Source organism: Ursus americanus, chromosome 4 (assembly GCF_024610735.1).
Source record: "Ursus americanus isolate L20-20 chromosome 4, mUrsAme1.1.p, whole genome shotgun sequence".
NCBI lineage: Eukaryota > Metazoa > Chordata > Mammalia > Carnivora > Ursidae > Ursus > Ursus americanus.
In genome coordinates this window covers 16,897,041-16,923,529 of record NC_142130.1, presented here as the reverse complement: position 1 = coordinate 16,923,529, position 26,489 = coordinate 16,897,041, and the positions used below count along the sequence as shown (strand labels likewise).

General features: G+C 47.1%; 3 protein-coding genes across 4 annotated transcripts in view; 1 reads left to right on the top strand and 2 right to left on the bottom strand.

The window, feature by feature from the left end:
* The first annotated feature begins 3,418 nt into the window (after window positions 1-3,418).
* The window catches only part of KCNMB3 (potassium calcium-activated channel subfamily M regulatory beta subunit 3), a 43,467-nt gene continuing 20,396 nt past the window's right edge, over window positions 3,419-26,489 (top strand). The window contains exons 1-3 of one of the 2 annotated variants that reach the window (XR_015724130.1): window positions 3,419-5,722; window positions 7,484-7,653; window positions 7,773-8,150. Coding sequence is in view for 1 of the 2 variants with exons in the window: in XM_045788695.2 (XP_045644651.2) it covers window positions 18,523-18,584 (62 nt within the window). In the remaining variant the exon portion in view is untranslated. Of the gene's footprint in view, window positions 5,723-7,483; window positions 7,654-7,772; window positions 8,151-18,514; window positions 18,585-26,489 lie in introns of those variants that run through there. The other variant, XM_045788695.2, reaches the window with a different exon arrangement.
* Window positions 18,816-23,300, bottom strand: LOC148110208 (uncharacterized). Its single transcript, XM_087861414.1, has 3 exons — window positions 21,728-23,300; window positions 21,123-21,432; window positions 18,816-19,542 (listed from the first exon to the last, which is right to left on the bottom strand). The coding sequence occupies exons 1-2, from the start codon at window positions 22,973-22,975 to the stop codon at window positions 21,418-21,420; spliced, it is 1,263 nt and encodes a 420-aa protein (XP_087717540.1). The 5' UTR covers window positions 22,976-23,300; the 3' UTR covers window positions 18,816-19,542; window positions 21,123-21,417.
* LOC148110207 (uncharacterized) lies at window positions 23,296-24,558 on the bottom strand. Its single transcript, XM_087861415.1, has one exon. It carries the CDS (start codon window positions 24,541-24,543, stop codon window positions 23,296-23,298), a length of 1,248 nt encoding a protein of 415 aa, XP_087717541.1. The 5' UTR covers window positions 24,544-24,558.

Genomic DNA, 26,489 nt, shown 5'->3' with positions numbered 1-26,489 from the left:
CAGAAGGAGAGCCAAATGAGGACACTATGTGGAAGCTTCTAATAGGCAGATTTTTAATTGTCACATATCAGCAGAGGAACAGCTTGATCTTAAAACCAAAACGTGGAAGAGAAAACAATCCCATTTATTTTTTGGTCTTATTTTTTCCAAGGCATTTTTACGAGGCACCTCATTTCCCGATTACTCATTCCCTTATTTTCTCCGAGGTTCACTGTATGAGTTCCTTGATTCTGCAGGACAACTCCAGCTCTCACTCAGCATAGCTGCTTCCTGGGGAATGATGATTCTCTCAGGGTCATTACATAGAGATTTCAAGGCTTAGGATTCCATGGCTACAATCAGCTAAGGACAATACAGTTCTACCTTTGTCTAGGAGAATGAGATCTAAGACATGTGGTGAGATATAAATCAATTTTGGGACTGACTAGACATCCAGATTGCTCCTGATGAGTATCATATCGCTAAGGACTCCTCTCAAAACAACGTGAAAAATTAGTCTCTGTAGAAGGCACTGTATCTGTTGTTCTCGGCATTATTTGTGGATTACCTTGTTATTAATATGCATGGCGTCTTGAATTAAATATACTAGTTTTACCTTGATTTTTGTTGGGGTGATAAGAGTCTCAATTATTGGGCTACTACATATCAATCTCTTCTGCCTTAAATTCAAACCTCATTGCTTGTTTGAAAAATACAGGTAGTTTAAGAGAAATGTTATGACTTAGAGAGATAGGCCCAGAGAAGAAATAGAAAGTGCTCCAACCTGAAGTCTGCTTCTGAATCCTTATATAATCTTAGGTAAATTGCTCAACTTCTTAACATCACCTTCTTTTATGCATAAAGTAATGTGAATAAATTTACTATATTCTTTACTATATTCTTCCTGATGAAAGATGGAAGTATGGTTAAAAATTCTTGACATGTAATATTAAATTGCCCTGAAAATAGTGTTGAAGTGACTAACTTTGAAGTCATTAAGTCATACATTAAAAAAAAGTCTTTATGCATACTTCTAGCTTTCTTTACCAACACGGCTACATGGGACCTCAGTGGCTGAGGTTTACAGAGTGAATCATGGTGAGGAAGCAGAAATCACCTTGGTGAACTTACCCAGCAGGGAGAGGGATGGGATGGGAATGTGGTTCATTTGAGGGATGACCCCAAGAAAATGCCTGCAAATCAACCAGAGCAGACCATGTTCAGTCGTGCCTCACTACCCATGTGTGGCAGAAAGGTCGGTCTTAGGAAGCTTGGATTAGCTCTGGCTCACTACCAGCTGGCAACAACCCTGAGCAAGTCACTTAACCTCTTTGGGCTTCAGTCTCCTTGTAAGTCAGGAGGGTTTGGGTGAGATCTACACTGTCCAACAGAGTGGCCACCAGCCACCTGTGGCTATGAACACTTGAAATGTGGTTGATGGGATTGGAAACAACTGAACTTTAAATTTAATTTAATTTTTATTTTTATTTATTTATTTTTTTAAAGATTTTATTTATTTATTCGATAGAGCGAGAGACAGCCAGCGAGAGAGGGAACACAAGCAGGGGGAGTGGGAGAGGAAGAAGCAGGCTCGTAGCGGAAGAGTCTGATGTGGGGCTCGATCCCATAACGCCGGGATCACGCCCTGAGCCGAAGGCAGACGCTTAACCGCTGTGCCACCCAGGCGCCCCCTTAAATTTAATTTTAATGAATTCGAATTTAAATTAAAAAAACTAAAGCAGTGTAACAGTTTTTTTCTTTTAAATACAACTTTATAACATTGGTGGGACATTTCAAGTTAACTGTTGAAAATTTCGTGTCCTTATTGAAATGCATCACAAATGTAAGATATACACTATTTCAAAGTATGCAGAAGACTATAAACTATCTCATTAATAGTTTTTCTTTTTTGTATTGGTTACATGTTGAAATGATAATATCGTGGCTATATTGGGTTAAATAAAATATATTATTAAAATGATTTTTTTACTTTTTAAAAGTGACTACTTCCTAGTAGTCACTTTTTCAGACTTTTCTAAGTCTGAACTACATATATGGCTCATATTGTATTCAATTGGGTAGTAATGGGTTAGATGATTTAAAAAATAGAGCCTATTGTTCCAGGTAGCTATTGTAAAAGTTCAGCTCTAAGTGGCTTCGAGCTTGAATTTCAAAGACTTCAATAAGAGAGTGAGTTATAGGCCCCACTTGCTAGCTGTGTGACTTTGGGCAGCTACATGACCTCACTGGGCCTCAGTGTCCTCATGTGAGGGATAAACATATCTATCTCCTACACATCCATTAGGGTTAAATGAAATAGTATCTGTCAGGTGCCAGGCTGAATGTCCGTGACCCTGCTGAAATAAATTTTCTGCAATCTTCTCATCTCTCTTAAATTTAATGATTTATTTTTTTGTCTGGGGGCAGGGCACAAGGTGGGGAAGCGGCAGGCAGAGGGAGAAGAGGGCTCCTTGCTCAGCAGTGAGCCCAATGCGGGACTTGATCCCAGGACCCTGGAATCATGACCTCAGCCGAAGGCAGACGCCCAACCGACTGAGCCACCCAGGTGTCCCCTGATTGTGGTTTTTAATACCCATGCGGACCAAAAGGGGAAACCAGGACATGAGGGTTTTAGCACAAGCTCTATCTCTTAAAAAAAAGCCAGGGTGCAAGGACGTTTAGTCACAAGGTGACTTTGGAAACGGGAGTCTGCTGTCCTCAGGTTTGATCCTTCACATGATCAAGGGGCTCACTTTCTAGCTGTGCACACTCATGTCTCTCCCCCCTTACTCTTGCCTGATGGGCTTTCTAATTAGTTACAGTCCAGGCTTTTGAAGCTTCCTGCCCTCAGGGTGCAGGAATGTGGAAGGGCATAATAAGACTGTTTGGGAAAGAAGACATGCGCCCTCCTTTCCTGGGTATCGCTGTGGACCGTGGAGGCTCCCCTAGGAAGCAGGTGAGAGAAAACACTGTAGCAGGTGCCGGGGTCATTTCACTTTGTATGGGCTCCTCACGTCCTCCCCCCAACCCTAATCGCCAACAGGGTTCCCCAAGCAGAATGATGAAAAAGAAAAAAGGCAAGGAGTCTACACACTTTCTTTAGGAAACAGGGCAATCTGAAATGTTAAGGATAATAGATTTATGGCACGCTCTAGTTTTATTTCATCAATATTTATTCATCACAAGTTTTAATTTTATTTTATCAATATTGATTATTCAGAGTGATGACGAAAATAAGCCCTCAGGTCAGAGCAACCTGGATTTGGATGTTTGTCACAATACTTACTACCGTGTGTTCTTGGAAAGTGACCTCCCTTCTCTGAGTCTCAATTTCCTAGTGTGAATGTGAGGGCTCAAGAATTGGTAGTTACTATTATTTTGATCTTGTAATATTTACTTAAGATTACTGTTCAATTATTATTTAACAAACACATAAAGCTAGTCTTTTTTTGGATCAGGTTTTCATCTCTTGCCTGATTTCTGTTAAGGTTACTTTATTTCTTTCTTACCTGTGTAATCTATTTACCTTGATGCATAAAGCAAAGAATTATAAATCAGGAGAGAAACTACTCTCACTTGTGACTCTAAATAGTTCCTTGTCTCAGAGGGTGCTTGTTTCAGTTACGTTGCCCCCATGCGTGGTTGAAGTGGGATTCTTCTGTGTGTTCCCTGAGTCAACTAAGGCAACTGACATTATTTGATGTCCTCAGCCTGCTTCCCCCCCTCACCCCCAGCAGTACAGAGGCTCAAAAGGCTCTGATGAACTTGGCATTAGGTTTCTCTTCTAGAAAATGGGGAGAAATCACCAAGGGGATTAAATTAAAAAAAACATTTAACCACTTGTCGGTTTTACTCTTTAACACCAGCCAATCAGTGGCAGAATCCTGGGAAGGAAGGGCAAAAGCAGTAATCAGCCTTTCGGGTTCTTGAGTCACCTGTCTGTGGGCTGTGGAGCACGTAAAGTCTGCCCCACACCTCGCTGCTGCCCAGGATCTGGGCTTTGGGAGTAGATCTGGAAGCTAAGCGTCTTCCTTTCCTCTCCTATGAACCGCTTTCTAAAAACTCTTCCTAGATGCACAGGAACGCACCGTGCAGGGAGGCCTTTGCGCATCCCAACCCTGGGCCTGCGGCTCCTGAACTCGGGGAACGGGGTGGGTGTCGGACAGGATGGAACCATTTCGTTACCTGAACAGGTTCCCATGACCCCTCGCACATACTTTTATTTCTACACTTGTCACACATGATTATTTCTTTACAGCTTTGTCCTCGGCAGGAATATGAATGCCTCTAGTAGTGTTGTAAACTCCCAGGGGCACCGTTCACATGGTAGCTGGTGTGAAGGGCGCCTCCTGGCGGTGTGCAGTGCACAGCCTGGGCAGTCCTGCGGCCGCTCTGCCTGGGCATGGGTTGGAGCGGAGAGTTAGTAGATCGGCCTTGTACATCTTTTATCCGGGCATCTGGTACATGGCAAATATTTGCTCAACAAATATTTTTTTGCGTGAATGACACTGGCCCTCCCATTTATTTTAAGGTGATGTGACCCATTTTCCTGATCCTACTATCCTATTATTATGAGCTCCCCCTTCTCCCTATCCCAAAGGATTGGTATTACTGGTATTTTTTTGTGCATAGAGAGGTGAGCCCACGCCTGGAGGGAGCCGGGGGTGTTCAGGCTGCTTGATGCCCTTGGGGTCTCTCCTGCTGGGGTGAGTGGCCCTGGAGGGCTAGTTTGGTCCATGCTTGACCCACTTCTGATGCTGAGAAACAACTCAGTGACCTTCTGGCCTCATTTTCAATGTCACAGATGTGGCCCTGGAGAAGGACCAAGTTTGTATCTTCAGAATATAATAGCACAGAGTTTGGGTCACAGCTGCAGCAAAATCAGCCTGAAACAGACCCACAGGATGTAAACAAAGTGGGAACGAATTCCGTCCCTTTTCCAAATTTGGAGTTTGGAGCTGAGGAGTGAGATTGTGGGTGGATGATCTGTTTTGGATTCTTCTGACTTCCCGGATTCATACTTCAGGGAGGAGAAATTTGGCCCAGAATGCTAATGCACCAGGATGGGAAAGCCCGCGGATTGTGCCCTCACCCGTGAGCGGCTCGGGTTCAGGCGGGTAAGAAGTTACGGACGCTCCCCAGGGCCCAGGCCTGGGCGGCCTGCGGGTTTGCCCCTTCCTCTGCTCCTCTCACCTCACACTGCCAGTCTCGTGTTCTAGGGAAACAGCAGCCACATGGTTTTGAAGAAATTAAGCTTCTGAGTTCACCTGACCTGCTTCGTTTTTGCTGCAAAGGAACATAAAGGCACTTAGCAAATCCTTTTGTCCAAATCCATTGTGCTGCCGGAGATCCCAAACCATGTAATTCAGAGACTGAATACCGAGTCTTTCTCTCGCCGGTCCTGTTGTAAAAACCCTACCCCTCCTGCTCTGTGCCGAGGCGCCCCAGAAGGCCTGTAGAGAGATCACGCAGGCGAAAATGCACAAGGCGAGCTCCCATGACTGTGTTTCCTGTCCTAACCGAATGCATGTCCAGGCCAGGGGCCCAACAAATCCTCGGCTTCTTAGAGGACAGAAACGTTTCATGAAGCAAATGGGAAGAGACCCAGTGCCAAGTGTCAGGACACGAGAATACGGTTTTCCTTCAAATTTCTCAGGCAATTTGTGCTGCTGTCCTACCCCTGACCCCTGACCCGAGGCATCTCAGCTCACCCGAAATGCAAGCACAGCCGGGCACATACCAGGTTGGTGAAATCCAGCTTCTCTTCCCGAGGAGCCAATGGAAATTCATTTCGTTTATTAATAAAGTGTTAGTGAGAATCGACAGGCCATGCTACAAAATGCAGTTTAGGAAGGGATCCATCGATCTTTGCATGTGGTGCTTGCGATCCAGTCCGGGATTATGACTTGCGGGGTTTCTTTGCAGCTCCCCCCCACTTTGTTTTTAACTTGGCGGAGAAATAGGGCCTAGATTTCTCAGCTTGGGTGAATGAGTTGGGGTAATCCGTGAAGTTGCTGATTGTTTTTGCCTCTATGGCTGCAAAGCCAGGCACCTAATCACGTGCTCTGGAAATAATCATGGCGTAATGTGTCTTTACAGGGAGCCCTGTTTCCTTTTTTTTTAAAAAGATTTTATTTATTTAACAGAGAGAGACAGCCAGCCAGAGAGGGAACACAAGCAGGGGGAGTGGGAGAGGAAGAAGCAGGCTCCCAGCAGAGGAGCCTGACGTGGGGCTCGATCCCAGAACGCTGGGATCACACCCTGAGTCGAAGGCAGACGCTTAATGACTACACCATCCAGGCGCCCCAGGGAGCCCTGTTTCCTTATTGCCAAAATCACGGATGTCTGATAATTTAACTTTGTCAATATTGGTAGGTAGTTATGGGCTTCAATTTATGACTAATAATTGGCACAAACAGCAGATTTGTTTCTCTAGCCTATTTGCTCCTTTGTAGGTCATTAGGCATTTAAAGTGAGTAAAATGACATGCTGTCTTCCTCATCTTTACAAGTTTGTGAATGGGTCAGGTCTTCCGTAAAGGAAAGCAGAAAATAGGAATGCTTACTTTAAATGGCTTTCTAAGTGGCTTAGAAATTGGCAGAAACTCAACTCTCTAGAGTCAGCAAAAGTGAATTTATTGACTCATATACCGGGGAGTGGATAGCTTCAGGCACAGCTGGATCTGGGGATTCAAACCCTATCATCCAGGCAACTTTCCTCTATTGTTTTGCCTTGTCTGTTTTACAGGCAGGTGAGATGGGTGACAAAAGCCCGGAGCCCATATTCTCCAGCCTAGCAACTGTGAATGAGTATGGAATGTTTCTCTTCCATTGTCCTGACATTATTCTCAGAGAAAACACTCATTTGCTCAAGTTGAGCCTTGTGTTCATCTTTGAATTAGTCCCGTGGCCAGAGGGATGGTACATGTGAGCTGGACAGTCTGGACCAAGTACTCATTCCTATGGTGGAAATGGCAGGCATTAATCCCAGAAAAAGTTCCTTTTTTCTAATTGGCTCTAATTTAGTCACAAGCCCACCCCTGGTCGCATACATGACCAAAGAGTGTGATGTTCTTTTTTTTTTTTTTTTTGAAGATTTTATTTATTCATTTGTCAGAGAGAGAAAGAGAGAGAAAGTGTGCACAAGGGAGAGAGGAGCAGAGAGAGAGAAGCAGAGAGAGAGAAGCAAACTCCTCGCTGAGCCGGGAGCCTGAAGCAGGACTCGATCCCAGGACCCTGGGATCATGACTTGAGCCAAAGGCAGGGACTTAACCGACTGAGCCACCCAGGTGCCCCAAGAGTATGGTGTTCCAACTGGCCAAGCCTGAGTCACTTGTGTCACCTCTGGAGACAGGGACATAGGATAAGACTGAGAGTGAAGGAGGGGTGGTGGCACAAGAAAATTGGGGGACCAGCAGAAGGGAGAATAGAAGTTGGCTAGCTGAAACAACAACAAATATTAAGAGACTTCAGTAAAACCTTGCGCTTTTTTTTTCTTTTTAAAGGGAGGTCTACACCCAACGTGGGGCTCAAACTCACGACCCCGAGATCAGGAATCACGTGCTCTACCGACTGAGCCAGCCAGCGCCCTAGAAGCTTGCATTTATTGTTTAAAACTTTTGAGGTTGGATTTGTTTTCTCTTCTTTGCAACACTGTCTTGAGACCGAAGGAAGGGTAAGTTTACCCTGATTACAAATACTGTATTAATAGAGTTTTTTTTTTTAATTTTACACAGTTCTTCTCCCAATCCTTATAACAGCCCCATGAAGCTTGTATCTGTTCTCATTCTACAGGTGAGGGAAGGCAGGTACAGAGAGGTTGAGCAACTAACCCCGCACTATGCCACCGTAACCGGAGGAGCCCGTGCTCGCACCCAGGCTGTCTGCCTCTGCTTCTGCCTCTTCCACTCGGCCCCGTGAGAGAGAAGGAAGACTCAACTAAAGCAGGTCCAGTGTGACTGGGAGCAGGGCGAAGATTCAAGAGATCGTTCAGAGGAGTTAGCAGCCGGCTGTAGTGACTCACTGATGGTGGTGGAGGTGGAGGTGGAGGTGGAGGTGGTGGTGAAGAAGAGGAGATGACTCAGCCTTCCAGCTTGGGTGACTGATGGGGTGGATGCCGCTGCCATGAATTCAGACAGAGCTCACAGGCGGGGAGGTTCCCCAGCCTCTCAGGTACATCCCTCCTCTCATGTCAGCTCTTGAGCCACTACTGATGAGACCCAGGCAATAACCATCGCCCTTTTTCCTATGCCCGCCCCTACCTGGTGCAGCTCCTTCTGCTAGCCCTGGGATCCGGTGGTCGGCCTAGATCTAGATTTTATGGTGGTCTAGTGGTCTAGCCTTTCTGTCTTCTCTCAGAGTGCCCTCGGGACTCAGGGTCCTTTGCTGCCAGTTTGGACCTAGGGCTTGATGACCCTGGGGGTGAGTCCTGGGACTTAGGTGGCCTGCGTTTCAGAACACAGTAAGCTGCCTCAGTTTCTCCTCCCTAGTCCTCATGCTCTAGTGTTGCCCCGAGAACTGGTCTAATGGCTGGGCCCTGGTGTCCTACTCAACTTTTGCAATCCCCTTCTGTCTGACTTTCTGGTGTGTTAATTAGGGCCACACCTCACATGGACAAAATCCCTCCGTGAAGAGCTATCATCTTGACTCCTGAATATTGGCCACAGCTGGGAAGCCCTGGAGTGTTGCTTTGCTTGACGACTTGCATGGCCAGAAGCAAGTAGGCTTGCTTCTTCCAAGGCTGTGAGATCCTGCTTCCCCCACTTGGGTGTCCCAGCCACAGTCATCAGGTTTATTCTTGTTCATGTTGCTGACCTAGTTTCCTCCCCACTCTGAGCCTTTGCACTGGCTGGCCTCTGCTGCCCTGCTCTGCTCCCTGGCCTGCTTGGCTTCTCTTTGCCTCACGTCCCACATTAAATGCCATGTTCCCATTCAGTGTGCCCTGCCCTCTTCCCATCTCTTTCTACATCATCATCCCCATTTCTTTCCTCATCACACTAATATATTTGGAATTCTTTCATCTGGGTCCTTGTTTCTTATCTGTTTCCTCACTAGAATGAAAGCTCCTGGAATACAGGGGCCTCCCCTCTTACACTCACTGTTGTGTTGGAAGGTCTGGAACACTACCTGCTACACGTAGGTGCTCCATCAACTATTCATGGAGTGTTACTGAGTGATTCTTGATTGTTGAGACCACGTGACGCCTGGTCTGTGCCGGGGATGAAGGTGCGATGCATTTTGTGCCGGCTGAATGGGAGGGCTGTCCCCGTGGAGCTGTCCAGCTCCCTCTGCCAAAGCTGCCCACCTGGTCTGCAAAGCAGACTCCTAGATTCTGTTCAGAATTGGCCTCTCGAAACCCTTCCCTTGCCCTGACCTCCAAGCACTAGTCGTTCCTCTTCCGTGGTCTGGTAGCCCCTCTTTCCAATCTTTAATTGTACACCTTCACACGGCATTGTGGACTTGTTGGCGTACCTGTCTTTCTCCCCAATTAGGCTGCGAGCTTTCTGTCAGCAGGAACCCTACGGGGTTTGTCTTTGGATCCCTGGTGCCTGACACGGACTTAGGATTCAATCCCACAGTTATCTGTATGGAATAGACGAGTTGGTGGGTGCATTGGGAAACTGGGTGCGTGAATCTGATATGCAGGAGAGAAGTCAGGGTTAGTGACACAATCACTAAATTAGCAGATTTAACAGCCATTTATCCCAAAACCATGTCTCTAAAGAAAAAAGTCTCTGACACTTGGGCCAGCAGTTGCGAAAGAGCTCATGTCATCCTTATTGTGTCAAGTTAAGTTTATCTGAGCCATCCTCCCATTCACATCCCGTTCACATGCTCCTATTCACGAGCCTGGGATAGAAGAGGCTCTCTTGGGATAACTCCAGAGTCATGGTTCTGGCGTCCTTAGCTCTTGAATGACTATTTTCACCTAACCTGAGTTACAGTCTCCAGCTCTTGTGAGACCAGCCTCACTCATCATAACAGTATCTGTGCCGGGGAGGATGCCTACCTCATCCCGCCCACAGGGAGATTCAGTGACGTCAACAGGAAGGTTAGCTCAGGCTCATTCTGTTTTCTTTTGATTCATTGCATCCTTTGGTCTACTGTGTTATCACAGATTTGAGATCCACAACCGTAATTCAGTTGGTAATTTGATGTAATGCCACCCCTGGGGTGAAATTTTAATTGTGAAAGAAAATTAGTTGTTTATTCGCTAACCATTTATAAGTTGTGGATTACACGGCAGGCCTTGTGCTCGGGGCTGAGGACAAGGATGAGTAAGATCAAGTTCTTGTCTTTGAGGAGCTGACAGTCTAAAGGGCTATTCAAGAAGAGAGGGCAGATGATGTCGATCTGATTTGTGAGGGCCATGGGAGGGTGAAGTCTTGGGGGATGAACACAAGCTGGTCAGACAAAGGAGGGAGGGAACAGCAAGAACAAAAAACAGGAAAGCATAGACCCGGAGTGGTGTGGGACCAAGCAGAGTGGTCTCTGGGCCATGTAAGGCTCTTCAATTTTAACCTATGGACTGAGTGTTTTCCAAAATACATTTTAAATGATACTTGTTCTATGTGATGGTAATGGCTTTTGCATAGTAAAAAGGTTTTATGATGAGTGAATTTTGGGGAGCACTGACTTAAAAGGCAGTAGTAACACTGTCCAGTCAGTACCCGTTTTTCCTGGGCACCGTGCATCATCCTGTGAGGGACAGAAGGGGGTGCAGGGGAGAATGACACATACACCCTTGCTCGTGGGGCTTCACGCCAATGAGGAGACTAAGAGTCAAACAAATAGCTACAAATGATTTGTTAAGTATTTACAAGTGAGAGAAGTCCTAGAAAGAAGAATGTGTTACAGGATACAGGCTAGAATGGTTAATCAGAACAAGAATTGACATCTTTTAGCCCATGCCATGAACCAGACATTGGGTTAAAGGCTTCACAAACATTGTTACGTTTGAACAAAGCTAATTGGGACAATATGCTAATGTGTGTTTTGCATTTCCTAATGCTGGACATAGTAATAGGGCATTTCCCAAGTGGATTTGACCGTGGGATGGTTTTTTCACAGAACAGCCTTTCAATTCTATGGCAGTTCTGGCACGGGGAGCCATTGAGGGGTTCTCGACCAGGGAGAGATATGGTCAGGTTTCATTTTCCAAATGGTAGAAAACATTTACTCAGTGATCCTGGTGACTTAGAAGGGGCCAGAAATTTGACAAAAAGTTTAGGAATCGTCAACCTTGCCAGTAAAATAGAATTACCTTCACTTTTCAAAATCCTGACCTATTAAGGCTGAGTTTCCTACAGCAGTCTGTATTTTGTAGAGGTTCCTGGGTGCATAGGAAGCTGGTAACATTTGTTGCCTCTGGGGAGAGGTCCTGGGCGGCTGCATGACAGGGACAGGAGGAAGACTCCTTCCTGTAAAGTGGTGAGCCACAGTTACATACTACCTGTTACAGAATAAATGTGTGAATTAAAACAATCTTTATGGGTAATCCAGATGTAGACAGGGTGGGGAACCACTGGTGGGATTAATTAGTGAACTCAGAACAAAATGATGTGATTAAAATTTCCTAGTACAAGTAAGATGTGCTAGATAGATGTGATCATTAACCTTAAATGATTAAAGAAAGCAACTTTCTTGGAATGGGGAAAGGAGGTCAGACCATGAAGGGTTAAAGAGACAGAAAAAGGGGGAGCAGAGGCCAAAGACTGAAATTCTCTGGTGGGCACAACAGGTGAGCTGTCGGAACACTGACCCCTCTGCTCACTGACCGATGAGCTGTTGGACTTGGGGGTGTTTCTCAGTCCCACTCCACCCAGTCCTCACTGTAACACAGGAATAACATTAGCTGCCTTCGAGGGTGCTTGGAAAATCGAAGGAAACAATGAATGAAGGTTTTATGCACACACACACACACACACACACACACACACACTCGCAGAACTTAGCATAGCGCCTGTGCAAAGTGAGAAGATAGGGTAGACGTGGACATTTTTGTAGGGAGAGTGGAAGATGGAAGTTAGAAAAGTGGAGACAGATCAGGATCCTGGAGGGCATAGAGAGGGAGGCGAGCAAAGGTGCAGGCTGGGAGGGTTTCTTGGAGAGGAGGACCCTTTTCCTGTGGGAGGGAAAGGAAGGGGAGGGTGGGCAGGTAAAGAGGTGGCAACAGACATTTCAGGAGGGAGGACGGAAGCTGACGGAGATAAGGCAAAAAATCTTACTCCTCATCTCTGCAAAGAAAGAGGCAAGGTGGGAATTTCAAACAGTGTTTCAAATACTCACAGTATTTGATACGCAAAAGCCATGTTTTTCGGTTAAAATAAATTGGTGCCAGTCTGCGTATCTGATGAAAATATAGGCAGCCTCCCTACTGAGTCACCTCCCTGCTTCCTCTTTTTCAGTGCATTACCTCTGGCACAAACACTTTCAACAGGCCCTGTACTCTTTCCAACTTTTATTTTGAGCCTACTGTGCGGTAGGTCCTGGAAGGCCAGGGAGGTCCACCCAGTGAGAATAGTGCAGGTGGTAGCTCTGAGAGGGGTGGGGAAGAAAAGCACAGCTTAGCTCTCCTTATCTGGTGTGTGAACTTAGAGACTCAGAGAAGGCTGCGTGTTTGCAGTGCAGGAATTGGGTGGGCTTCTATTTGTAGAGCACACTGAAACGGACTTATTTCCCCAAACGGCCGATTGACATGGGATATGAACCCACTTGAGTACACATGTTCCATGTGGCCCAAGAAAGATGCTGGCACACTGTATCAAAAAGTGTGGAAAAGAGTATGTTGAGTCAAGCTTAAAAAATAATTTCTGCAACCTAATTGTCCAGTTTCTTAACAAGGACAACGGTAATGTTCGGTCCCTTCAGACCCAATGGCTCCTTCATAGCAGATAACTTTACTATTCTGAAATGAGATTCATAGATGACATAACCTACCAATACATTTAAAAAATAATATAATGCCCAAACTTTATTAGATAGGAAAATTAAAGTTATGTAAGTTACCATTAAATGGGTGAGTCTCCATGCAAATACTTGAGCATGGCTGCATCAGGACTACAGATGAAGGCCTCGGACAGTGACATCTACACGGACATTTACTCTGGATGCGGCAGCTGAAAACATAGCCCAGTTTCGGGGTTTTATTGTACTGGTAACTCAAATACCAACTAGAACAGCTTTGCCTATAGTGATGTGATTTTCTAAAATGTGAAGAACTATTTTTTAAATTAATTTATTTGAGAGAGAGAGAGAGGTTGGGGGGTAGGGGCAGAGGGAGAGAGCGAGAGAGAATCTTGAGCAGACTCCCTACTGAGCGCAGAGCCTGACTCGGGGCTCAATCTCAAGACCCTGAGATCAAGGCTCTGAAATCGTGACCCTGAGATCACGACCTGAGCTGAAATCAAGAGTCAGATGTTCAACCAACGGAGCCACCCAGATGTCCCCAAGATGTGAAGAACTTTTGAAGAAGTTCTGAGCAAAGCAAGTACACATTTCTCTTAATTTATACAATAATGCATTTTTGGAAAACTCAGTGGATATTGAAAAAAATGCAAAACACACTCAAACACAGGTATTTTGTGTATACATAAAATGAAATTAGGTTTTAGCTCAGATCATATAAACAGTTTTTTTCATCTACATGAATGTCCAGTGGGACATGGACATGGAAAGTTCCATGGCACTCAGGGCAATTCTTTGTTGTGTGGGACTGTCCTGCAGACTACAGGACACCTGCCACATCCAGCTGTCCACTCCAATCATGGGGCCAACCAAGACGCACTCCACAGATTTCCAAGACGCCCACCAGGGGGTGGCACCCTCCCCTTTGTGAACCACTGCGGCGGACGTGAATGTAATTGAACTCTGCGCTAGGAGAGGCTCACGAAATGCTTGTTGAATAGAATGATTACGAACCTTGCAGATCCTCACAACCATCGTTTTGAACTTTAATTCACACGGCGCAGAGGCTGTAGTTATACATGGAAGATCTAGACAGGGAGAGCCAAATGTTCTCGTCTTTCAAGCCTACCCCAACTGGTTGGCAGTAGCCCTTAATATCACCTATAGAATAATTTTGAGGGTCGTGTCCAGCTTATTCAATCATTCAGTGCTGTCTACTGGGCATCTATGCTAAGTACTGTTCTAGGAGCTAGAGATACAGTAATGAATAAAACGGACACAGATTTGGGCCCTCGTGGAGCAAACATTAGAGGTGTCTGCCATGAGATCAGGAACCCACCGGCCACAAATATGTCTTACACGAAACAGAAGAGTTACTCGAATCAGTACTAACTCGGGAGCTCTCCTGGAATTTTATTTTCAAAAAGTTCAGTTACCGATACTGGTTCATTTTCCTATCATTTGTTTTTTTCTCCTCAGAAAGTGAAATAGCCAAACAAAACAAAACAACCGAAGCAACTTCTAGTTAGTTGATAATTCTGACTGAATTCTCATGAATGGAGTTATTCCGTAAGATGTAAGGTTGTGTTAGAATTAACGAAGAGATATCACTTGCCAAGAAATGGAGACTTGGTCAAGTCAGGAACAAGAATTTATCTGAGAGTAATTAGGACACCCCAATTCCTAGCAAAATTTATGAACATCCTATCTGTGGGAAGACCTGGCCACCAACATTCCTCGGCAAACCTTAAGAATAAGACACATATCCCCAGCCACTAGGTGAGGACCTGCCCCTCATCGCTGTGGTTTTGTCACTGGGGCAAGTTACTTGGAGTTACTTGGCCTCTCTAGGCTCTGTGGCCTTACCTGCAGGGATATGTGGAGTACGTCCTCTTCGGGTCATGTGACTGAGCAAATAATGTTCCCAAAGCCCTGAGCACGATACCTAGTGCAGGGTAAGCATTACTCCCTGCAGACACAGGGTAAGGGTGGGTGGTTGGTTCTCTTCTTTCTAGGTTAGCAGGGCTGCTTATCAGCTCACGTGGGGTCTTCTTACCTTCTTGAACTCCAGGAGAGGAGATCATATTTTCTTGCAAACAAACTTATGGTTTCATAGATTTTATTGAATCTTAAAAGCGGAAAGTACATTAAATTATCTGCTCCGATCCCCGCACTGTACTGAGGAATAAGCTGAGATCCACGGAGGTTGTGAGATCTGGGACTAGACACAGTGTTTAGTTTTCTAAGGTCAGGCCTCCAAGACCTAATTAACCCATAAAGTGATGTGGGGTTTTCCAAAGTATGAATGTAGGACCACCTGTATTAGAATCATACGAGGAGCTTTTTTAATATGCAGGTTCCTGGGTCCTACACCCAAACTATTTTATCAGAATCTCTAGTGATGGGGCCTGGGAACCTGCATTTCATAGCAGGCCACACTTGAAGTCAAGTACCACTCACGATCAATATTGATTCATTTATGATATTATAAAGTATGCCCATACCCAGCACCAACTGAAGACTTGGTCACAGTGGATTTGAAATAGGAACATAAATCCGGGGCTGTTGAACTATCTAACAATTTCAGCTCTTGTTTCTATTAGCTTCTGCTTCAATTATCCAATGAGTTGTCTCTCTGCCAGGATAAGCTCCGTTCTGTGGCTCTTGTGAAATCGCATAAGTCAGTGTGGCTCTCTGCTCTTGCAAAAGCCCAAGAAATGAGTCAGTACATGTAAAGCCTTAGAACTGTGTGGGGCTCAAACTAAGTGCTCGATAAATGTTAGTCATTAGTATTATTTCTCATTAGAGCAAGAAGAGCATCTGCAGAGAGCTGATGCTGGTTTCTCGGACGTGAACTTAGATCATAGTATCAGTCTCCATTTGACTAGCGACGATTGACTAGTGACGATGGTTGGAGGCGGTCATTAAGATAAAGGAAATGGAGGATCCCATTAAGACGCCCTAAGTGCGGGGTACAGATCATACTCTCTTCTTGTTTTTGTTGTTTTTACCTGCGAAGGGAACGTAAGATCAGATATGACTTTACTTTTGACAGTTTAAATTGTTGTTTGCATCAGCAGAAATTACTCATATTGGGATGATGGTTCAGTTAGGGATTTATTTATTCTCCTACCCACAGATACACAGAGAACACACAAGTACATAGGCTGTTGTTGTATACTTTTTAGGTTGCTGTAAATTATTTGCGCATGTCTCAATCTGAAAAGAGAGATACAGTGTTCATGAACATGGAGATTTTCGGCCACAAAAGAATTCTTAACTGTAATAGGTAGTGTGTAATTGAGAGAATGTGAAAAGAATGAGGAAGCAGTTTCTTCAACATGATGAAAGGGGAAGGTGGCTCTTTTTTCCTTGAGCAAAGCATTTGTTAAATGCAAAAGAAACTTACTATGGACTCTGGAGGAATCTATGATGCCAGCATTTGCAACAACGCCCCCTGTCATCTATAGATCTTACCACAGTTTATGGACACTAATGAAGTCTCACCACACTCATACACTTCAGACTGGGTTTTCTTTACCTTTTACTGAGGAAAAGCAAGGCAGCAAATGTTTAAAGGGTTATTTGAAGTTACAGAGCTGGGATTTAAACCCAGTCTCCAAAGCTTCTGGCCCAGAGAGGAAGGGGACCCACGTGGTGAGTTTGACAGTTGACTCAGCTGACATTTTGTGGAGCAGGAAGTGATCTCCGGCAACTCTGAGAGGAAGGAGTAAGCTAGGAGCTCAGGGATGGTCTAGGGGACCAAGAGCAGGGACCAGAGATCCTGATGTATGGCGAAGGCCCGTGTACCTAGCGTCTCTGACCACCGCACTCTTTCTGCCTTACCTGCCGTGCTAATGAATACACACAGTGGGACTGCCATTCATACTGACTCCCCTGGATTTCTGAGACTGCGAGCTTCGAGGGAAGTGTGTGTGCCAGAGGGGAGCGGTCAGCTATCGGTGGGCAGACGTGAGTCACTTACCAAGTGAAGCCGCAGTAGGAGGGAAATCAAAGGGCAACAGGTTATGTTACTCCCTCTCACTTGTCATCTTGGCCCTCTTTAAAAAGGAAGAGAAAACAAAGCACAGGGTAGGTCTGAGATCAATCTCGGATGGCCAATTAGGTCAGCTACACCTCAGACATATTCAGGCCCTGACTTGTCCAGGACCCAAAATAAATGTCTGGGTCTATCAGAACTCTTGAATGGAGACTAAAAGTAATTTGAAATAACTCACTTTCTCTCTCTCTACCCTCTCAAGATGAATGTTTAAAGATCATGCAGGAGTATTTTCACATAAATGGAATAAGAATCAGAAAAGGGGGATGACCAGAAAGCCCCAGGAAAGGTTAAATGCAAGTACTGGGAGCCAAGTAGGAATCTCACAGGCTCAAACAGTATTACATTTCTGAGACTGAATCAAATGTGTAAAAATAGCATCGAATTATTTACCTCTTCCAAGAGAGTTACATACAAAATTGCAGGGGAACTTATTAGCAGAACTAAATCTGAAAAAGAAAGGTTATAGATTTACAAGGCTAAGTTGGAATAGGGGGAAGAAGGGAAAAAATTTTAGTTGCTGTTAGTTTTTATTCCAAATTGCATCAGTTCATTAGAAACAAATAGCTTATAAAGAGCTTAACACAACTCTAATAGAAAAATAATACAAGTCAGAAGTGTATCAACATATATTTTCTTCATTAAATAATATTAAAATAGTGACAGGCAGCAGTTAGTCTGGCTATATATACATGGATATTTACAGACAAGATTATGCTTACATTCTTGCTTACACCAATGTTTTGGAAAATGTTTAACTTTACTAAAAACATACACCAAAGTGTTCTATCTGACATTCTATTATCCACGTGTTAGTAAAGCTACATTATAATGGTAATTGATGTTCATGATTTGAAGGTATTGAAAGATCTCCAAATGTCTTCTGGGTTATCAAAGAAAGATAAAATGATATTTCATACCGTTCTTTAAAACTTTGATGTAGTTTTAATGGTGAGTTATTTTATGGCCCTCGAAAATTTGGAAAATCACCTGTTGTATAAAAACGAATTCTCTTAATCGGAGCATGCAATTCACTGGAAAAATCCATTCCCTAAGCTTGCATTCGAAGAGACAATTTGTGAAAAAGGAAACGTGGTCAGGGTAAAACATTTCCTCCTTTTACAAACCTCGAACTGGGTATGTCCCTCACCAATTACACAGGGTCCCTGGGGCCCCAACTTTCCGCAAGCGGTTGATCTCTATGGCAATGCCCGGCTGCTGAAGCCGAACGCCGCTGACGAGCCGGAGGCAGGCGCTGGGCGACCGCAGGGAGAAGGTCTGGCTGCGCAAGGCGAGGCGGCGTCTTCTCGAGAGTCTGGCATTGACTGCTCTGCCTTGCCAAGAGTCCGCAGAAGCCCCCGGGCCAGCCTGCCTCGCCTTCCCACGGCGCCTGGTAGGCGCGCCCCGCACCCCACCCCGTGGCCGCCCTGGAGGCCTGGGTGCTTCTGATGCCTGCGCTGGGACTGGTGGCTCCCGGGGGGACCCCACTTCCGTCGATGCGTCAGCTTCACCCTTCCTGCGCCCTCCGCGGCTATGACTCAGGTGAAGGGAGTCCATGTGGCCCAGCCCCCGGGTCTCATGCAGCCCTTCAGCATCCCCGTTCAAATTACACTCCAGGGTGGCCGGCGGCGCCCGGGGAGGTAAGTCACCACCAGCTTCCATCGTGCTGGGTAAGTGGCTGAAGGGCGGCCAGGACGAGTTGGCGGTTAGGTTTGGTCTGCGTCCTCTGAGGGCGCCCACTTGCCATGCCTCCCAGGCGTCTTCCCCCCAAGTCCGGACATCAGGGGGCGGCAACTGTAAGGGGGGAAATAAAAATCACACCCTACCTTAGAGGACGCGGCAACTCAACCCCATGAAGTCGAGAGAGACAGTTCTTGATGCAATCACACGAGGCTTTATTGCAGGACCAGCGCGCTGGGGCTCATCTCATAACCCTTGCAAGGGCAGCGGAGAAGAGCCTCGAGCTATGAAAGGGTTAGGTTTTTATGGGGGCTTGTGGGCGTGACCCTCAGGAGACAGTCATTGGGGTGTTTGCAGTTTCTACCCAATCAAGAGTCCAGTTGGCCAGTACAAACTGTCCAATAGGAAATTTTGGCGCGAGGGACTATCAGAGAGCTCCAGAAGATGCAGGGTGGTGGTCTTTCGGAGGGTCTCTCTGTGCGTCATCCTGGGTGGAGGGTGGGAGGGTAACATGCCGGGGGGGGGGTGATAGCTCTGGGTGGGATGCAATTAGGCACCCCTCCACCCAGGAGCTCGATTTATCTGTTTATCTTTCGCAAGCAGGCGTGCACAGAAGCGAGAAGGCGAAGCTGTGGTTAGCATTTTTCCAAGTGGGCCCCTTCCTTAAAGTATTTGGGGCGCCCAAACTTTGCTTAAGGGGATTTTCAGTTATGTTCCTCCACGTATGTTTTCTTGCAACCAAACGACTTCAAATATGTCCTTTCATTCCCCCCTTTTTGTTTTTGAACAATTCCAATCATGGAATAGTTGGATCCTCTGAGGGGTTTAACTCTTGGTATTCATGTCTTAACATGAATAGTTGCACAGTGCTGACTTGGCTACGGACAAATTGTATGAGACGATTCAGAACACAAGGGCCTAGGGTAAGGAGTAACAGAATAATTAGCAGTGGTCCTGACAGGACGGAAATTAGAGTAGTTAACCAGGGAGTTTTATTGAACCAACCTTGGAACCACCCCTGAGAGGCCTCTTGTTCTTTTCGTCTCTCTACTAATCTCTGTCTCAATTTAGTCATAGAATCCTTTATTACTCCGGAGTGATCGGAATAAAAACAACATTCTTCATTTAGGGCAACACATACGCCCCCTTGCTGCAAGAAAAGAAGGTCTAAACCCCTTCTGTTCTGTAAGACTACTTCCGACAAGGAAGTTAATGACTTTTCTAGGTGGGTAATGGATTGTTCTAACACTTTCAGGTCTTCATCAATTGACATCCGCAGTTCCTGATAGGATTGGGACCCTTGAACTAGGGCCGCCGCTCCGGTGCCTATGCCGGCAGCAATTCCCAATCCCAATAGGACCGCCAAAGAGATGGAGATCAATTCTCTCTTGTGGCGATCCCCGATTAGGGAACCACCTTGGCGGTATGAATCGAACCTGTCTTCAAAGGGGGCTGTCTCATAGTAGGTCACTTTGGGCAGCAACTGGATCATGATACAAAAGTCTGCGGACTGATTGAAAATACTAGTGTGCAAGCAGGGAGTTAGGCCGGTGTTGCAGGCCCACCATCCGCCCAGGGGAACTAAGTATTTACTGGTCACATTCTCATGGATAATCGTGGTGTTTTCAGTAATATTAGCCCCTGAAATAACATGGGTTTCACTGCATAAGGGCTGATATTCTGGAGTGGGATTTCCTATACAAAGACCCTGCCCAAAAATTTCTGTTAAGGTCAATTTTCCAGGTTTTCCCCAGTTACATCTGTCATCTCCTCCGGACACAGTGTAGTTGCCAGAGTGTACGATCCCTTGGTAGTAAGGAGGGATGGAGGACAAGCATAGCCAGCAGGCCTGTGTCAAGTTAGAACTAGTATGGTTTAAGGCCGTGTAGGCTCCCTGCACTATACTGAACAGCCGCTGCACAGGATGGTAAGTTTTCAGGGAGGAGTTAAGAAAGGGGTGGCGCCGGGGAAGCAGGTCTGCGGTCAGACCATGGGAGTCATAAAACCCCAAGTTCTCCCTTTTAGCCAGTCCCGGGATACTTTCCCTTTATTAGTGAAGGTAACGTTAAGGGTAGTGGCACTTCCTCGTGTCACGCTTATTAAGTCCCATGAGGAAGTTGGCTTCCACGGGGCTACCCCCGTGGTTTCACATCCCCAGCTTTTACAGAAGTAGTGGTCGAAACCTCCGCATTTGCGGACGATTGCCCTTGTTCGACCATCTTTAGGACATATATAGAAGGGGTCCGTTTTTAGTCTATGTTTGGCCATGGGGTCGCGACAGGCTATGTTTTGTTCATCTAAGATGTCCCAGGCATCTAAGCCTGAAACCAGTCTACAGAGATCGGGGTATAGGTTGGACCACCACGCCCAAAGGGGAACATTGTTAGAGATGCTCCATATTGGAGCCCCTAACTGAGAGGTGATTTCCCAGGTCAAGGTAAGTGGACCATGTGGGTTAAGGCTACTTATCGGTACTTGAATCAGCATCAGCAGCATACACGCGGCGCAGACGGAGTTTGAGGGGGTTGTCAGTCTTTTCCACAGTCCAATTCTTATCGGGGGGGGGCCTCCTTGACGTGAGACGCATGAATCCAAGCCGAGACGCCATCTACTTTGACAGCAGTTGGGGTTGTCAGCAGGACGATGTAAGGTCCTTTCCACCGGGGTTCTAGGTTACCGGCTCGATGTCTCCTTACGTAGACTGAGTCTCCCACCTGGAACCGGTGAGGTACCTGGAGGTCCCCAGGTCGGTAGGCGTCTGCTAATGATTTCCACAACGTCCTTTGGGTGATTTCAAGGGCCTTTAATCTGCTGAGTAAAGCTTGGTTAGTTACGTGTTCAAAGGTATAGAGGCCAAGGGAGGGGTAGTCCCATACAATATTTCGAAGGGAGTGACATTTAGAGAATTCGGGGTATTTCGGACCCGGAACAGGGCATAGGGAAGGAGGGCTATCCAGTCTGCAACGCCAGTCTCCAAGGACAATTTAGTTATGGTCTCTTTTATAGTTCTATTTATTCTTTCTACTTGACCTGAGCTTTGGGGTCTATAAGCACAATGTAATTTCCAATTTACCCCAAGGATCCTGGCTATATCCTGACTTACCTGAGCAACAAAGGCTGGGCCGTTGTCCGACCCGATTATTCTTGGGACTCCAAACCGAGGAAAAATTTCTTCTATAAGTTTTTTTGTGACAATCTGTGCAGTCTCGGTTTTGGTGGGGTATGCTTCTACCCACCCAGAGAAAGTATCAATGAATACTAGTAAGTACTTGTTACCATATCTTCCTGGGCGTACTTCGGTGAAATCGACTTCCCAATAAAGTCCCGGTCTGTCTCCTCTAAGTCTAGTTCTTCCGGTGTTTCTGGAAAAAGCTGCATTAACTTTCTGGCAAGGGATACAGTGCTTTACAGTTTCATAAGCTAATCTGTCTAGGTCAGGCAAAACAAAAGGGGAACTGCGGGCAGAAGTCACGAGATGTTTTTTTTTTCCAAAATGAGTCAAATGATGCAGCTGTTTCAGGAAGGCTTTAGCTTCCTCTTGTGACAAGGGAGTTTTTGGGTCCTTTGGCTGCATAACACTTTTATAAGGCAAAAGGCCGTCATTTCCTTCCTCCGAACTCAGCGTTAGGACGTTAAGTCCATGTGCAGCCTTCTTTGCCTCCCGGTCTGCCCTTTGGTTTCCTAGGGCAGTCTCCGAACCGTCTCCTTGACGTCCAGGGCAGTGTATAATGGCCACCTTAAGGGGTTTATGGACTGCTTCTAGGAGATCAAGAATTTCCCTTTTGTTTTTAATTTCCTTTCCTGCTGAAGTGAGGAGTCCTCTCTGCTTATAGATAGCTCCGTGTACATGGGCTGTAGCGAAGGCATATCTGCTGTCTGTATAAACGTTGACTTTTTTTCCTTCTGCTAAGCGGAGGGCTTGTGTTAGAGCGATTAGCTCTGCTTTTTGAGCGGACGTCCCTTCCGGCAAACTGCTGGCCCATATTACTGATTTTGAGTCCACTACAGCCGCCCCTGCCACCCGCTTACCTTCCACTATATAGCTGCTCCCATCAGTATACCAGGTATGGTCTGCATCTGGGAGGGGTCGGTCATCGAGGTCGTGCCGGATCCCAGTTTCCTCGGCGAGAACCTCTCGGCAAGAGTGGAATATCCCCGCGTCGTCTGGATCCGTTTCCGGGAGCATAGTGGCGGGATTAAGGGCGACTGGAGGGGCAAACTGTATCCGGTCTCGGTTGAGGAGGAGACTCTGATAATGAGTCATTCGAGCGTTCGACAGCCATCGGTCGGGGGGTTGTCTGACAACGCTCTCGAGTGTATGAGGGGCCACAATTGTCAGTTTCTGTCCCATAGTTAGTTTGTCAGCGTCTTTAACAAGGACTGCGACTGCTGCGACGGCCCTGAGGCAATTTGGCCAGCCTTTAGCAACCGGGTCAAGCTTTTTTGACAGGTAGGCTACTGGCCGTCTCCAGGGTCCGAGAGGTTGAGTTAGTACTCCCCGAGCTATGCCCTTTCGTTCGTCTACGTATAGAGTGAAGGGCTTCGATACGTCTGGCAACGTGAGGGCCGGTGCTGACAGCAGAGCGCGCTTGATATTATCGAAGGCTTCCTGCTGGTCGGCTCCCCATATGAAAGGGGATCCTTCTTTTGTCAGGGGGTAAAGGGGGGCTGCTAAAGTGGCAAAGCCCGGTATCCAGAGTCGGCAAAAGCCGGCTGTGCCCAGGAACTCCCGCACCTGACGGGGCGATTTGGGCACAGGTTTTTTCGTATGTCAGGCGCGGCTTGGCCTATAAACGCCATCGCTACTGAGGCTCGCTGGCCTTCTGAAGTCGGGTCGAATGGGGTGTACCTACGAAAAGCCTCCATCAGCCTTTCCAGGAAAACCGAAGGGGGTTCCTCAGGTTTTTGAAGCACCTCTCTTACCTTAGTCAAATTGGTGGGGCGCCTTGCAGCCCCTTTGAGACCAGCCACTAGAGCCTGGCGGTAGACCTGTAGCCGCTCCCTACCTTTGGGTTGACTGTAGTCCCAGTCCGGACGACTCAATGGGAAAGCGAGGTCTATAAGGTTAGGGAGAGTAGTGGGGAGCCCATTGTCTCCAGGGACGTTTTTCCGGGCCTCCATCAGGATTCTCTCGCGTTCCTCGGTCGTGAACAGAGTCTGTAGGAGCTGTTGGCAGTCATCCCAAGTAGGCTGGTGGGAAAACATTAAAGATTCTACCAGGTTAGTTAGGCGTTGGGGATCCTCAGAGAATGGGGGGTGGTTAGTTTTCCAATTATAGAGGTCTGAGGAGGAAAACGGCCAATACTGTAGGGGCTGGAGGCCATTCCCTTCGGGAGGGGGGCCATAGGCTCGGAGGGGAAGGGCCCGAGTGGAATCGGGTGAGATCCCTCGCCTGCTCCTTGTCCCTTGAGCTGGACCTCCTTCCCCACTTGCCCCGCTTTCTTCCCCCGTGGGTTCCATCGGTGGGGCAGAGGGAGGGACGTGCGGGTAAGGGGGAGGCCATTCTAGAAGGGCTGGATCTTGAGACTCAGGGTAAATCTTACGGGGCTCGCAGGAACATTGTTTTATTGTGGACGTTTTTACGTTTAGGGCAGAGGTTTGTGTAGGAGTCTGACTAAGCCACGGCTTTACCCAAGGAGGGGGGTTCTGGACGAGGTCCTGCCAGACAGTGATGTAAGGCTGCTGGTCAGGGTGTCCGTGCGGATTTGGCTGAAAGACAACAGCTTTGACTGCTAGAATTGGTGTTAAGTTGAATGACCCTCCAGGGGGCCAACCAACGCCAAAAGTGGGCCATTCAGAGGCACAGAAGGTTACCCATTTATTTTTGTTGACTTCTACTGACAAATTGTGGGCTCTCGCTCTTACTTCTGACCAATGCCAGGTGGTGAGACAAAGAGGGGTAGAAATAGTTTGCCCCATGGTTTCCTGCCGGATGGAAACCTGCCAAATGAAAAAAACGAAACAGACAAGCAAAAACGAAACAGACAAGCAGTAAAGACAGAAAGCCGTCAAGCGCCCACCGGCCTCTCCGACTCTTAAAAAAACTTGGGGTTAAGAGTGGACGAGGTCCGATATCCCTGGCCGTCTATGGGCAGGTGGGTCAGACCTTCGCCAGAGACCTCCCTATAAAGGGAAACCGAGCGTCCCCGATTCCCTTCCGAAACCACCGGGGCGTCCCCCGGGGGTGCAGCCTAGGGCGTTCGTGGCACGTCTACCCGCCCAACAGGCCACCAGAACCAGATCCAGATGTCAGTCAACCGACCAGATGGCAACAAGTGCCGTGCAGAGCAGACATATACCCAGATGTCAGTCAACCGACCAGATGGCAACAAGTGCCGTGCAGAGCAGACATATACCCAGATGTCAGTCAACCGACCAGATGGCAACAAGTGCCGTGCAGAGCAGACATATACCCAGATGTCAGTCAACCGACCAGATGGCAACAAGTGCCGTGCAGAGCAGACATATACCCAGATGTCAGTCAACCGACCAGATGGCAACAAGTGCCGTGCAGAGCAGACATATACCCAGATGTCAGTCAACCGACCAGATGGCAACAAGTGCCGTGCAGAGCAGACATATACCCAGATGTCAGTCAACCGACCAGATGGCAACAAGTGCCGTGCAGAGAAGACATATACCCAGATGTCAGTCAACCGACCAGATGGCAACAAGTGCCGTGCAGAGCAGACATATACCCAGATGTCAGTCAACCGACCAGATGGCAACAAGTGCCGTGCAGAGCAGACATATACCCAGATGTCAGTCAACCGACCAGATGGCAACAAGTGCCGTGCAGAGCAGACATATACAGCCCACGCAGACACAGAACAAGCAGCAAGCAGCAGGGGGATGGGTACCTCCAAGATTGTGGTCTCTCGAGACGTGGGGATGGTTGCCAATGTTTCCCGGCCAACGCACCAAATGTAAGGGGGGAAATAAAAATCACACCCTACCTTAGAGGACGCGGCAACTCAACCCCATGAAGTCGAGAGAGACAGTTCTTGATGCAATCACACGAGGCTTTATTGCAGGACCAGCGCGCTGGGGCTCATCTCATAACCCTTGCAAGGGCAGCGGAGAAGAGCCTCGAGCTATGAAAGGGTTAGGTTTTTATGGGGGCTTGTGGGCGTGACCCTCAGGAGACAGTCATTGGGGTGTTTGCAGTTTCTACCCAATCAAGAGTCCAGTTGGCCAGTACAAACTGTCCAATAGGAAATTTTGGCGCGAGGGACTATCAGAGAGCTCCAGAAGATGCAGGGTGGTGGTCTTTCGGAGGGTCTCTCTGTGCGTCATCCTGGGTGGAGGGTGGGAGGGTAACATGCCGGGGGGGGGTGATAGCTCTGGGTGGGATGCAATTAGGCACCCCTCCACCCAGGAGCTCGATTTATCTGTTTATCTTTCGCAAGCAGGCGTGCACAGAAGCGAGAAGGCGAAGCTGTGGTTAGCATTTTTCCAAGTGGGCCCCTTCCTTAAAGTATTTGGGGCGCCCAAACTTTGCTTAAGGGGATTTTCAGTTATGTTCCTCCACGTATGTTTTCTTGCAACCAAACGACTTCAAATATGTCCTTTCACAACCTTTCTTGTTGGTTTCCTCCTCCATTTGGGCTGCAAATTCTTGAAGGCCAGGGACCTTTTTTTAACTGACCCGGGGTCCCCTGGCACTAGAACATGGCCCAGAACATGTCCGGTGCTCAGTAAGTACCCCTTGGTTGAATGAAGGGGGGAGGAAATTACCACCGGCATTTGGTTCCCCTGGTGAAGCATGCTTGGGCCCTGGAATCACAGGCCTGGATTCAAACCTCGGTTCCACTCATTAACTAGCTACATAACCGTGGGCAAGTCATATAATCTCTGTCGGCCTC